The sequence below is a fragment of the Eutrigla gurnardus genome (genome assembly GCF_963514095.1).
Source record: "Eutrigla gurnardus genome assembly, chromosome: 12".
In the NCBI taxonomy this organism is placed as follows: Eukaryota; Metazoa; Chordata; class Actinopteri; order Perciformes; family Triglidae; genus Eutrigla; species Eutrigla gurnardus.
Window position 1 is genome coordinate 10,757,704 of NC_139926.1, and position 15,425 is coordinate 10,773,128.

The 15,425-nt window shown below is 41.4% G+C and overlaps 1 protein-coding gene across 1 annotated transcript in view; it reads left to right on the forward strand.

Annotated features, from left to right (window-relative positions):
• The window catches only part of thsd7ba (thrombospondin, type I, domain containing 7Ba), a 128,315-nt gene that overhangs the window by 37,481 nt on the left and 75,409 nt on the right, over positions 1–15,425 (forward strand). Inside the window, exons 4-7 of the mRNA XM_084023543.1 lie at positions 4,560–4,808; positions 5,683–5,852; positions 9,332–9,490; positions 13,681–13,881. Coding sequence (XP_083879669.1) covers positions 4,560–4,808; positions 5,683–5,852; positions 9,332–9,490; positions 13,681–13,881 — 779 coding nt within the window. The remainder of the gene's footprint in view (positions 1–4,559; positions 4,809–5,682; positions 5,853–9,331; positions 9,491–13,680; positions 13,882–15,425) is intronic.

Genomic DNA, 15,425 nt, shown 5'->3' on the forward strand with positions numbered 1-15,425 from the left:
GTTTTTTTTTCATGCCAGTTATTTATTCAATTATAACTGGATTATGTGAGAGCTGTTGCTTCAGCATCATATTAGCATGGTGGTGAGGCACTGTTGTGGTAAATGTCAAGTGCTGCTCCCCTCCTGTCCCTGCTTTTTGAGCGAACCCTGGTATTTAGATTTGATAAAAATGGATTTTAGTGCACACACACACACACACACACACACACACACACACACACACACACACACACACACACACACACACACACACACTTCTATCTTGTGCTCTTTTCAAGCTACTTTGTGTGAAGTGACACTATTGTCCGATTATGACTGTCTGAATCAATTGGTGACTGCCATTCATGGAAGCTATGGTGTCAGAAACCACTCATCAGTAGACTCTTTTACAGCAGACGTCTTCATTTTGCGGAGGCAAAAGAAAGGAAAGACTGGAGACAAACAAATCCCCTCAGAGTAGTGGGCTTATGTTATACATCGAAAATATCATCTTGCTATTGTTGGGTGCCAAAATCAATACGAGAGATGATAAACAGTGATTCTTGGCTATAGTAAGCTACAATATCGATGCAGTTTTTTAAGAGATGTTGGGAAAATGTTTAGCCTAGCCCTCTGCTAACCCTCTCGTTTTCTGAAACCAGTGCAGCACCAGGGCACATATGTATGTATATATATGTATATATATGTATATATATATATATATATATATACACACACACACACACACACACACATACATTAAGGGAACCCTTAGTTATCCCAGCACAACACCAAGTCAGTTAAACATCATGGATATCAACTAGGGCTGTAACGATACACCAAACTCACGATTCGGTTTGTATCACGATTTTTGACCCACGGTTCGATACACATTTCGATATTATTATTTTTTTTTAATTAAACATTTGATTTATGTAAGATGCAGATTTGGCGTGGAGGGCGTGTCTATCTGATGGTCTGTTAACTGCACAGGTCCCTCACTCAACTTACTACAGAGAAATGTCCCACAAAGCAACGTTGCAGAACCAAACTAAGGTAACGTAGTAACTGTTACTGTCTTTAGCAACGGGGAAACAAATACCGCAGCTGTACGTGGAGAAGCGTCCTTCCTCCCGCCCGTCCTAACGACTCCTACTCACATTTCTGCCCGATAAACAGCGTCTGTCACCGGCAAAAAAAACTTTAACTCACCGAGTGTTTATGATGAAAAAAATCTCTGCGACGGTCAGCCCTCCGGACCGAGACTTCAGTGAACTTTAGCCTCCGTCGAGTTTTGAGTGACAGGGAGACTCCAGGGAAACCCCTTGAAAACGCACACACGTCATCATCATGACGTGTAGCGGGACGTCTCTTTGTGCTGCTTTCTGTGAATTACACAGCGGTTCGTCTTTACTCCAGCGGTGCTTCGCTCCGTGTGAACGAACAACGGCGGAAAATTAGCGAACGACCGCTGCGGTGTTAATGTGGTGTTACGTACAGCTCATAGTGCTGATCTGGACCGGAAGTTGTGTCGCGATTCTCCCTTCTCGTGGCGCGAGACAGGTTCGTGGATCTGAGTGTCGCAATTTCAGCTTCGATACGTGTATCGTTACAGCCCTAATATCAACCTGTCCAACGTGATTGTGGGTCGATTTCACCTGCTGTGGTGAAAATGAATGTGACACGGAGAGGCAAAAGCCAGACAACCCCCCAAAAGGGAATGGTGGTCAGACACAGTTGCTCTCTCCTTCTCCTTCCTGACTGATTCTTCTCTCGTCTTGTGTTCTACTGGAGTCCTTGTCACTACTTATAGCATGATGTCGTACCTGCAGGCCAATCATGTTCACAGGTAGTCCAGCTCCTACAGGATCCACATCCATGCTAGAGGTCACAAGAAGGTTTGATGTGTCTCCCAACACAGTCTCAAGAGCCAACGGTACCCTGACTGCTGTTAGGTACCGGCACAAAATCCTCAGAGAGATTGTAAGATGTTACACGGGTGCAGTGGGCCCAGGGTTCCTCCTGGTGCAGTGGGCCCTCGGTTCCTCCTGGTGCAGGACTGGCCCGGCTCAGGTTTCCAGAGTGTGTAGGCAGTTGAATGATGAAGGCATTGATACCATTGACTGGCCCTCAAGTTCCCCCCCCCCCCCCACCTAAATCCAGTTTTATACCTTTGGGACGTTATGTTTTGTTGCATCCAATGCTGTTAAGTACCGCCACAGACTGTCCAGGAGCTCACTGATGTACACCCTCCTCCAATCATCAGGAGCAGCCCAGATGTTGTGATCGGGCCAAACACAACCCTGAGTCACATTTTGAGTTGTAGTGCTAAAATTAACGCAATTTGTTTTTTACTTTGATTTTTTGTGTGATTTTGAATCCAGCCAAGGAATCCAGAATTCCATTGGCCTTGTTACATCATTTATTTATATACACACACACACACACACACACACACACACACACACACACACACACACACACACACACACACACACACTATATTGCACTATATATACACCTGCCTTGACTTCGTATGAATTTAAGTGACATCCCATTCTTAATCCATAGGGTTAAATATGACATCAGCACCCTTTGAAGCTATAAAAGCTTCAAATGTTCTGGGAAGGCTTTCCACAAGGTTTAGGAGTGTGATTATGGGACTTTTTGAGCATTCTTCCAGAAGCGCATTTGTGAGGTCACACACTGATTTTGGACGGAAAGGCCTGGCTCTCAGTCTCCACTCTAATTCATCCCAAAGGTGTTCTATCGAGTTGAGGTCAGGACTCTGTGCAGGCCAGTCAAGTTCATCCACACCAAACTCTCTCATCCATGTCTTTATGGACCTTGCTTTGTGCACTGGTGCACAGTCATGTTGGAACAGGAAGGGGCAATCCTTTTCGCACAAAGTTGGGAGCATGGAATTGTCCAACATCTCTTGGTATGCTGAAGTATTCAGAGTTCCTTTCGCTGGAAGTAAGGGGCCAAGGCCAGCTCCTGATAAACTATCCCACACCATAATCCCCCCTCCACCAAACTTTACACATGGCACAATGCAGTCAGACAAGTACCGTTCTCCTGGCAACCGCCAAACACAGACTCGTCCATCAGATTGCCAGATGGAGAAGCATGATTCATCACTCGAGAGAACGTGTCTCCACTGCTCTAGAGTCCAGTGGTGGCGTGCTTTACACCACTGCATCCGACGCTTTGCATAGCACTTGCTGATATATGGCTTGAATGAAGCTACTCGACCATGGAAACCCATTCCATGAAGCTCTCTACTGTTCTTGAGTTAATCTGGCCACATGAAGTTTGGAGGTCTGTTGTGATTGACTCTGTAGAAAGTTGGCGACCTCTGCGCACTATGTGCCTCAGCATCCGCTGACCCCACTTCTTGGCTGAGTTGCTGTTGTTCCCAATCACTTCCACTTTGTTATAATCCCACTGATAGTTGATTGTGGAATATTTAGGAGTGAGGAAATTTCTCGACTGGACTTGTTGCACAGGTGGCATCCTATCACAGTACCACGCTGGAATTCACTGAGCTCCTGAGAGCGACCCATTCTTTCACAAATGTTTGTAGAAACAGTCTGCATGCTTTAGTGCTTGCTTTTATACCCCTGTAGCCATGGAAGTGATTGGAACACCTGATTTAAATTATTAGGATGGGTGAGTGAATACTTTTGATAGTATAGTGTATATGCAGTGCATATATATGCAGTGCATTACAGTTGTATATCGCTAAATAAAAATTAAGCAGTGTTAGCTTTAGTGATTTCAGAATGTCATTATTGAATTAACTATCATGCCAGTTTTGATGTGATGGCTTTGGTTCATGCTATGCTGTTTTTCAATAAAGGGGCTTAAAATTAGGTATCATGTTATGTGTTTGCTATTTGAATGTTATTATCCACAACAAGGTAGATTCACTGGCTTCATGACTTGAGTATGAAGGGACCATTTACAGTACAGTGCCTGATTAGCATGGTATTACTAAAAACTGTGATTGGGGCTTTTGAATATGCATTTCCCACCTGAGTTCTGCCTCATTCTGCTTTTCTAATTACAGCCTAATTATAAAGTAAAATTCTTAAATGAGCATTGTTCTCACATCTTAATAACCTACTTAATTAGATTGTCCAAATTAAACAATGGAATTGTAATTACATGACTGTGTTTCATATTTTGATGTAAGCATATCTTTGTATTATTTCTTTACAGACTGACTTTATGTCTATTTTCTGTGATATTATGAGGTATCATAGCTTAATATATTGCCTTGTAGAAGTAGAATCTGCAAAGGTAATTTGTTTTTTAAGAAATCAATACATCAACTATAGGTTCACCAAGTAGATGGTATTTCTTACAATTGATGCCATATATTTAATCTGTCTGCAAATGTTTTTGAATTCCAAACACACTTAACATCTGTCATGCTTTGGTCTGTCTTACTCTCTATAAGCCGACTGTAAAAACTTTGACGGGAATACAAAGATGTTATCTTATGAAATTAAGTTTCTTTAATGTTCCTCCGTTGTTATATTCTTCTTACATCTTTTCTTCTTCTCACTCTGCAGTCTCTGTACCAAGGACAACTCCCCCCTGACCTTACAAGCTTGTGTGATGCCCAAAGACTGTCAGACATCTGATTGGTCATCGTGGAGTCCGTGCTCTAAGACCTGCCGGTCCACCGACCTGTCTCCTGGTTACCGCCTCCGGTCACGGATCATGACGCAGATCCCGGTTGGAGGGGGACAACGATGTCCTGCCCTTGAGGAAAAAGAAGCTTGCAACATCATGGGAGATTTACTTCCAAACTGCCCCAGGTAGTTCTTAACAATGGTGATTATCGTCTCATTTTGCGCTCACAATCCTCAGAAACAAAAGCTTTGTCCACAGGTAATCTCCCGATGCAGATTTTTATGCATAAAATGACAAAGTCTCAAACCAAATAACAATTTTTGATTGTATTGCTCTGAGCTTTATGAATGATTATGTGTTGAAGCCTTGAGGGTCCAAATATTCATGATTTGTCTGTTGAATTAATCATATTTTAGGGCATTACCTTAATTACCCTGTGCCACCTACAATATGATGTCGTACTGCTGGGAGCTCCTGACCCAATGGAAATTACATGGATGACAGACGGTGTTTGACAGAACCTCATTGTTTTAGGGGCCTTTGAGTTAAGATAGGCTTTGGCTAACATGACATACTGTAAACAAAGTAGTCAATAGATAATTATTTCCCCTGCTGGTAGATTTGGTTTTATTTGCTGAATCTACATGGAGTGCCTGAGAGCAGAGGATTTACATGATTAGAGAAAACTCATTAAGGAAATTAAGCATTTGATAGATTACTAGGGGCTGTTGTTATGGTAAACTCCTCCAATATTACTGTTTTCTGCACCACTGCATTTTTCATAGTTCAAACCAAACATTTGTTTAGAAGGTTTGAAATCAAAATAATCATGCCTCCCTCCTCCTGACATATGTGCGAGGCTCTTGCCAGAGACTGCTCTCATTAATTTGTCTTTTGCTTTGTGCAACTTTTCTAAAACAACTGCCACTGCTGTGTGTATGCTGACACGTTATGCTTTTTTTTTTTTTTTTTAAAGACATCCATTTATCAATTGTTTCTGAATGGATTGTAGTTGTGTTAGGGTTCGAAAATAACAAAAACAATTGTGCGCTCTGTCAGGTATGTTTGGAGGACCACCAACTGGGGCGAATGCCGCATCCTTCCCTTACTGAGCCAACAGGACCGGCGGCTGGCTAACGTCAGTATTCTGTGTGGAAGGGGAATCCAGACCAGGAAGACCTACTGTGTTCAAGTCCCTGATCACTCAGGACCACATCACAGGAAGGCGGGTAAGAATAAAAAAACGCCTTCAACCCACTTGACTAAGGGCTCGCTGGAAGATAGAGAGACAGACCACAAATACATTCCAAGTGAACTCAGTGGGGTGTTCTGATATAAGATGTAGCATAACTTAAAGTAAAAGTTAGGAGCAGAGCTTTATGTTCATTATGTCGGACATAAAACTAAACAAAAGCATGCTGTGTTGCTTTAGCTAAAGCATGTTTAATGTGTAGGCAAGAAGAATCTTCATTTTATTCAGACAGTGTTTTCTTGAGCTACAATCCACTGCATACCATAGGGACCCAGTCTGCATCTGAAATAGTTTTTAATTTTAAGGGTTGCAGCTACTTTGTATCGGCCCACCACAGAGAAGTATGGCAATAGATTGATAGCAGTTTAAATGAATAGTTCCTCACCTACACAGCTAAGCAGTAAAGCTGCACTGGATTTAAGCTGATCAGGAATAGTTTGACATTTTGGGAAATACAAACAAATGTTTACTGACAGTTATATGAAAAGATGCACTGCTCTCATGTACGGTAAATATGAAGCTACAGCCAGCAGAAGCCTCACTTAGTCTAGCACAAAGACTCGGAGGGGAAACAGCTGGCCTTACTCTTCGCTGTTGGAAGTTAAAAACACCCGCCTACCAATGTGTTGTATAACACATTATTTTTCTTCTGTTTAATCCATATGGAACCGACGTGTGGTTGTGTGTGCAAGATTATTTCCTGTATTTCCTGCTGTCTTGACATCATTAGGAAGTTGCAAGTGAACCAGCAGTGACACACGGACGTGACTGTGCTGGGTCATTAAATCTGTAGCAATGCTGGCGGCATTGTGAGGCAGAAAGGTTCACACAAGAAAATAATGAATTAATAATTGAGCAAAACAACAACAACAACAACAACAACAACAATAATAATAATAATAATAATAATACTAATAATAATACACTTTATTTGTAAAGCACCTTTTAAAACAAAAGTTGAAGTGGTTTGATGGACAAAGCAAAAGCACAGTATACATATACCTACACACACACACACACACACACATGAAATACAATATATAGACACCTTTAGGACATTGCAAACAGCAAATGAATAACTAAAAATTAAATGAAGTCTATAAAAATGAGGAGGCACGATCAACTCGGGTTGTGAGCCTCGACTTTGGAATGGTTAGAAGGGCCCCACCCAAGGGTCTAAGGTTGCAAACAAGGGTCTAAGGTTGCAAACAGGCTCGTATGGAGTCAGTATTTCTGTAATGTAGGTCTAGACCCTGACAAGCTTTAAAAGAGATCAGTAAAATCACAATTTCAGTGCTGTGTGAAACTCTAAAACTGGATTGAAATGTATCAAATAATTTGTTTTCTAAAACTTTTGATGAAAAATGAAAGTTTAGAAATTGACCATGGATTAAATAACTGTTAAATAATGTATAAAATACTGGGTCCAACTGTGTTAAAAACCTCTTGAAGAAACTTGGTGGGAATAAAATCAAGAATCAGTGAAAACCAGACGATGAAGGGCTTTGTCATGCTCCAGCTCCACATCATTGATAATAATTATATTTTTTTGTAGATCCTTATCCAAAGAATTACAATGAAACCAAAAGTAGAGCTTGTTGGAGGATGATTATACATTACAGAGAAGGGAAATAAGTGTACCTTTAGTATAACATTTTACAAAAACAGGCATTGTTAAAGCCTAGGTTTAAAAGTGGTATTAACTTTCATGTTTTCAGTTTTACCTCTTTTTCACATTAATATTATTGTCTAACTAACTATTGTCTAACTAACAGCATTATATATTACAATTACAAGTTTGTGTATTTGTGTCTGGTCTGGATTATAGGAGAAAATGTGCATTTTAATTTCATGAAGTTGAGAAATATTGCTTTTACAGACTTGCAGGACAATGTATTTTCATATTGGATCAAATTCAACGTGTCAGCTATTGTATCAAAGGTGTTAAATTGATTTACAGCAACTTGATGACGCCTGCAGATTGAACAAGCTGTAATAAAATGTAGGTAGCATAAATCTATGAAGTCAGTCTCAAGTTACAAAGGCTGTTCATCTCATGTTGTGGTTAAACTAAGTGCTGAATGTCTGGTCAGATTCATATTTGTGTAGTCAAATACAGTAATATACAGTAAATAGAATTGAAAAAGCCAGAATCACCGAGTCAAACAGTTTTAAGACATGTTGAACTACAAATGGCAGTGTTAAAAGAAGCTACAATGATTTGTTGAATTCCAATTAAACAAAATGAAACTTTGAGACTTAGAAAATCAATCATCAGAAGAAAAAAACTGCATGCATACCAAGTATTTAATTTATCTTTTTTAATTAAGCTCAGTGGGTGGTTTTAATGACTTTCAGCTAACGTCCTCCTTTGCAATCACACTCTTTCCTGCCTAATAAACATAACCATTAATTTAATTACTAAATATTAATTTGTCCTCTTCCATATGTTCTTATAATGCCGACTTGATGAGTCCTGGGTGGCTTCATGTCATAGCTGAGATGTTTTGGCAGTTGCTCATCAGGGAAATGCTACATCAGAGGTGTATTTGGACAGCAAATATGTTACTTGAAAATTAGATCAACTCTTTGAGCCAATGATGTGAGGGACAAAAATCACTTTGTCACCTGTAATGTTAACATTGATGTGACCTGAACAGCGTTAGCTAATGCAAATGCGTGTCTGGAGAGCTAAGTTTTTGTGATGTGGAAAACAATTTGCTCCAATGTCTACTGCAGAAAAACGGATTACGGAACAGCGGAGAAAGATCTCCACTTCTCACTTTATGAATGTGGTTAAGCAAGCATTTCATTTGTACAAAAATATATCAAACACCCTGTAAATGACTTTTGTTAAAAAGACAAAATGCACAATGGACATTTAGTGAATTTCTCTTTGGGCTCTCATTTATATGGAAATTTGCCACTCAATGATGTGCGGAGTTGCATCAAAAGTTAATATTAGATATTAGATCCCTGTGTTGTTGAATAGCAACACATGAGAGACTAATGTCGGAGCTCATTACAGATTGCTGAGTTTCTGTGATGGACGAATGATAAATAGTGAATAGTTCATACCATGTCTTGCTTCAATATCTTCCTGTTCAGCTCCTGTTTACTCCCTTTGCTGGTCGCTGCTCTCTATTTAATATTCTCCTGAGCCACACATGAGATGAGAAGAGTTTTCATTCTGTTCTCTTTTTTTCTTTGCTTTCTTTCTTTTTTTTCTTTTTTTTTACCCTGCGCCTCACCACAGTGCACAACATTGGAAACTGTAGCCTTTACGAATAAATACTCTCCTGTCTTCAGCGTCAGGACTGATCTACATTCATTCTGTTCAATCGGATCACTGTGATGCTTCTTCAATCTGCCCCCCCCCCCACACACACACACACACACCAACGCTGTCTGAGCTTGACTTATATCCCCTTACCTGTGTTCCTTTTGTGTGTTCAGTGTCCAGGCCTGTGAATGCCAGGCTGTGCGCTGGAGAAGAGCCCCCCTTGGCTGTCCAGCATTGCTCCGTCCCTTGCCAGCACCGCTGCCTGCTCTCTCAGTGGTCACTCTGGGGTGCCTGCCTACATGACAACTGCAAAGAACCCCAGGGGAAGAAAGGTAGGATTGAGTAAATTGGATACAAGACTGAACAAGCTTTGGCTTTTGAATGATTTGCGGAGCCACATGTCAATGTGCCAACAGCGTTATGTCATTAAGGACAGTAGTAAGTGTGCCATAATATATCAAATGGTGTGAGCTTTGCACGTGTCACCTTGCAGCAACAATGTCTGGTGCCACAAAGTTGTTACAACTGCAGACCACTGCGCGAGCAGAAGTTAGAATCAGCTGGTTCGTGAGCAAATTAGAAGAAACATGATCGCTACTGTGACAAGATGTAACCACACTCTGAAAAAGTAGATTGGGGCATTATTTTAAATGCCAAAACATATTCCAAGATGCATCATCCTGTCTTTGTTAGCAGCACACTGTTCTCTTAGAATCATGTTTGACAGATGAACGGACAGAGGGATGGACACAGGCCAGCCAAAACATACTATGGATGGCTAAAACTAATGAGCTGATATGATTAAAAACTTAAACTGATAATTGCACAGATGGGCCAGTGGTGAAATCATAAGCACCAAGTCAAAAAACAATTAGCTCGGCAGACACTGTAGCCATGTAGTACATTTACAATAAGCTGTCAATCGTTGCTGTTTCAGTATGGTCGTCGAGGGGCTTAACACGAACCTGGCATTGCAGGATGTTTTTAACGCCTACACAGTAGAGTGTGCGGCGCTTTAGCAACATTTAAATGGCAAGATAGAGAGAGATCGTGACTGACGGAGGCTAAGAGAGAGAGGATGACAGTGCAAGGGAGCGATGTTGTCAGAGCGCGAGACAGAGGCAGTATATGTTTGACTTGTAAATTGTTTTATGATAAGCGGCTGGCTGAGAGGAATCGTGCTCTGGAAGGGAGTCAGTTTGAGTATAAACCACAGCAGACGAAAGACAGAAACAGGAGCACACCTGTAGTTCAGCTCTCAGTCCCTTGGCGGGTAAAAAGAGTTACGGCAGATAAGATGCTTCCGTCTGTGTGCGCTCAAGTATTCAGCGCGCCAGTGCTGCCTGAATGTTCTTGTCTTTTTTTTCCACAGGTGAACGCGACTGCTTTAGGAAGGCTTCACATTGTGTGTGTGTGTGTGTGTGTCAGTCAGTGGAGGAGCTGGTAATGTGTTAGTGTTGTGCTAAAGGGCAGCGTGACCTCGTCCCTGCCATGAGTAAATGTGCATGAAAGCCCCCCCGGGGAGCGACTGAAGTGTGGATTGTTCAGGTCAGTACCCACACTCTCTGACGCTGGATCTCTATGAGATGAGCCAAGTCGTGTCAGGCAGCATCATTAATATATTTCAAGGAGGGGAAAACACAGCATCTGCTTATTTTTGCACGGAGCTCTCTTGTGGCACAGTGTCTTTTGATGGCATTCATAAAGAATCACAGGGGATAGCTTATGAATGCAATAGAAAAAACCCTTGCTGCGAGCTCTGTCGCCTGTGAACAGTTATCGAGCCGGCATTCTTATGATCCTAGTTGTTTGCCCGTGGTCCTTGAGCTGCAGAGAATTTCTTGCTCCTATTGAATGTACGCTTAGCCTTTATGTTTCACAACATCAGAATAAACTATGATCCATCTCTAACCGACAGGCCCGAGGGATTCCAGCGTTCAGGTACAACAGCCAACCAGCCAAGATGCTTATGTCACCCTTGCTTTGCTTTCTGGAAACAAATTTAAATTGCCTCGGAGTAGACTTATGTACATTTCTTCATGTTATCTTGGCCTATCACATTTTGCAGCTATGTGGGGAAAATGAATTGAACACGGGAGGTTAGTGGATATAAATTTAGTAATGTGACTGAGCTGGAGTGAGGGCTGTTTCTGAGCCACAGTGTGCTGAAAATCACTGGGTGGCCCTTGTTTCTCTGAAATATACCTGGCATGACCAAGGAACCTTTCAATTATTAATATCAATGGGGGGGATGCCCATGCTAAATAGTTTATTTCTTTTTGGTTTTGGATGTGAGTAGCAGGAAGTGATTTGGGCAATACTCCAATCAATCCACAGTCTCTTTGCTCTTAGAGAATAGACTGGGAACACCGTTCAAATCTGCTGTCTCACACCAGTTGATGGTTTGCAATGTTATTCGTACAGTGAGCCTCCCAGGGTTGCATGGTTCCACCTGTAGCAGGAAAGAATGTGGGACCTTTCTGCTTAGTGTCAGAGCTCTGGTTAAGTGAGCATTGCTTTAAAAAAAAAAAGCTGCTCAAGTGACAACGACATTTCCTGGGAGCGTTGCTAGGAAAACAATTTGTAGCCTAACCCCGCCATTTTTTTTTATCTCCAAGAAAATTTGGAGAGCTCACTAACTGATAGAGAGTGTGTGGTTTCCACTCAGTGAGAACCTTTTCATGAAGAAATGTGTATATTTTATGAATAATCCAGCTTTGTAAATCAATGTTTTAGACTGGGAGATATGAATCAAAATATGAAAACAACAACAACAGCTGAGAACATCAAGCTATTTTCATCTAATATTTCAAACACATGGTTGGAAGATTGTTCTAAAAAAGTGTCACATGTCATTGTCCCCAGTCAACCTTTTTTTTCCTCCCCATGTTGCTTGCCACTTTACGAAAACACCCAAGGGAAAACTAGCAAGGTTGAGAGAGAAAGATACACAATTCTACTAAATTGACATGGGGGGCCAGATTTTACGTCTTTTTATGACCTCAAACTGCAAATCTACAGCTTTTTTCTTGGGCTCTGGTCTTTGCTGCTTTCCTCTTTCAGCACCAATACAGCACACAATTCAGTTTTTTTATTTTTTATTTAACATCTCCACAGAGGACTTGGGGTTTATGCTGGACCATCACATTTCAGGTCATGATATTTCCCAAACCCACTGTACATTTTTTGTAAATCATTTAATGAAGTAGTGATATGATTTAACTGGAAAGCTTGCAGCAGTTGTTTTGATTTTTTTTACCACTGCAGAGATTTTCAGCAGGTGTCTGTGGAGCCAGTTCACCTCAGCTGGCAGCCCCCAATTTAGTAACAGACACAGCGGAAGCAGTAGTGAAAAGACAGTGAGACTCAGTAATTGGAGAGAAAGGTGTCGGTGTGCAAAGGCTTTTGAACCATGACAAAAACGTGTCTCTATGCTCACACTCCCACGTTTTAAGCAGTTCTCCTTTGCCGTGTTGTTTGGTTCCTCATGTCCTTCACCTCCCTCCCGCCAAATGATATCCATGTGGAGACGTTCTCCAGCTTCCTCCCAGTCCAAAGACATGCAGGATGGGGAAAGGTTCATTAATGAATCAAAATGTCATGAGAGTGTGAATGGTTGTCTGTCTCTACATGTGTACCCCGCCTTCGCCCAATGTCAGCTGGGATCGGCTCCCCCGCGACCCTGAATACAGGATAAGCAGTAGATGATGGATGGATTAAAATATATGGTTAATGATAATGAAATCAGTGTGAGCTATGGAACCTAACAACTAAACAACCTTATGATGCGTGTCGCAATACTAAAGAAGGTAAAAATGTAATGTATAATAGTTGCATTTCAAAACACTGATTGTATCACTGACAAGCTTAATGAGGTTTGGGGAAATATGACAATGGCAGGAACCTGGTTGGTCAAGAAGCAGATGATGTGCATAATTTTGAATCCCCAGAATGGCTGACAGAAGGGATGGGAATAAGAAGGTCCTAAATTCAGTATCTTTTGTATACAATCTGGCTATTTTCTAGTCTAGAATTCGCAAAACCTTTATAGCAGTTTCATATATTTGCTTGCTATAGATTTAACAACACAAATACAAGGCCAAATCCCAACATTACCTTTGCAATATATGTTTCTTTACAAATGTACAGTATCATGCTTGATACTTTACAGCAGCAAAACAATTCTAGGTCTCCTACTGCTGGCCTTGCACTGGCACTGACTCCTCCCACCTTTTGCTTTTCATCTTATTATGATATTTCATTGTATTGCATGGTTCAGAGGGAGCTGGTAGCTGTTATGATGAGTGGTTGCTGTTGACAATAGCATAATTCATGAAAGACCTTAATAACTGATCGCAGAGATAATGTCCAGTAAGTCTTAATACTGCCCTTTATTGATCGCCTGAGGAGGGTTCTGTATACTTTGTGTGAAACAATGTGCTTACTGTTTTATTGCACTGTTACTGATTACTTCTCTGACAACTTTGTCATGTTGCCTCCCTCCCCTCCTCTGCTCTGTCAGGTTTCAGACAGAGGAGGAGAGAGGTGCTTTGGGAGTCCAGCAGTCCCCCAGAGACCTGCCCTCATCTGCTGGAGTTCATCCCCTGTGAGGATCCCACCTGTTACCTGTGGCAGGTCCAACAAGAAGAAAGATGCATTCCCACTAAGAGCTCCTGTGGTCCTGGAACCGCAGTCCAGAATGTGACCTGTGTCAGCGCTGAAGGTACTGTCCTGCGTTTGCATCATAAGGGAATTAGGTTACGTCAGAATTTAATCTGGGTCTTCTTCAAGCTACTGTCGCTACATGTTAGGTATGCTTACTTGCTTTCTTGCTTAAGTTAGAAGATTGGTGCCATCGTTTAGATGTGCTGCTATTCACCTTTTGTTACTTTCAGACTTGCTAGCTCTTTCCCTCTGTTTTCAGTTTATACATGAAGCTGAGCTCAGCTAACCTTAATAATGCAAGAATCGCAAGATCACATATCACTCCGAGCCCGTTTTCCAAACAGTTTGCAGTGAGAGGTGAAATGAAAGTGGTATCAATCTTCTCATAACAGTCTTGGCAAAATATGGAATAACAATATTTCCCAACATGTCAAACAATTCGTTTAACAATTTCTGAACAATGGGTTGCACGGTGGTGTAGTGGGTAGCACTCTCGCCTCGCCTTCTGTGTGGAGTTTGCATGTTCTCCCCGTGTAAGCGTGGGTTCTCTCCGGGTTCTCCGGCTTCCTCCCACAGTCCAAAGACATGCAGGATAGGGATAGGTTCATTGATGACTCTAAATTGCCCGTAGGTGTGAATGTGAGCGTGAATGGTTGTCTGTCTCTACATGTTGGCCCTGTGATAGACTGGCGTCCTGTGCAGGGTGTACCCTGCCTTCGCCCAATGACAGCTGGGATCGGCTCCAGCCCCCCCGTGACCCTGAATACAGGATAAGCGGTAGACAATGGATGGATGGAATTTATGAACATTATGAAATTATCAGAATTGGTTGTGCAATTCTCAAACATTTCATTGCAAAAGTAATCACCCTCTTGGCATTTTTCTTATTTTCTTACAACCCAAGTAGATTTCTATTTGGATTTTTTGTGATAGACCTGTACAAACTAGTCCACAGTGTGGATGTGAACAGGAAAACATTTTATTATATACAATTGTATTATTATATTTATAAATAAAAAACTGAAAGTGGTGCATGCATATGTATTCACCCCCTTTACTAATGAATCCCCTAAATAATACCTGGCGCTACCAATTCCTTTCAGAAGTCCCATAATTAGTTCAATAAAGTGTCTACTACTCACAGACCAGACAAGGAGGACATTGATCAGAGAGGCAACAAAGAGAGGCCGAAGAAGCTGGAAATGTCCCCTGCACAGATTGGAGTATCTGTCCATCGGACCACTTTAAGATGCACACACAGCAGAACTGGACTTTATGGAAGATGGGCAAAAAAACTAAAAACGCTTTTAGGCAAACTTCAAACAGGCTTTCCTATTCTTTTCTTTAGCTTCTTTATTTTCTGGCCATTCAAACAATGTTACAAAATAAACAAATAAAATCCTGATTGCACGGCAAGGAACTGTAGTCCACATTTCAAAGTAGTGTACTACAGGTGGACTACACCATCGCCATCCGTTCTGATTTGAAAGACAGTTCGGATTATTAAAGATCGCTTGGTATTAGTATCGACTCATGTGTTATAAAGGTGCTGCAACATTAATTAGACAGCAGTAAAATTCATTAAGGCCATAGTAGAGCCAT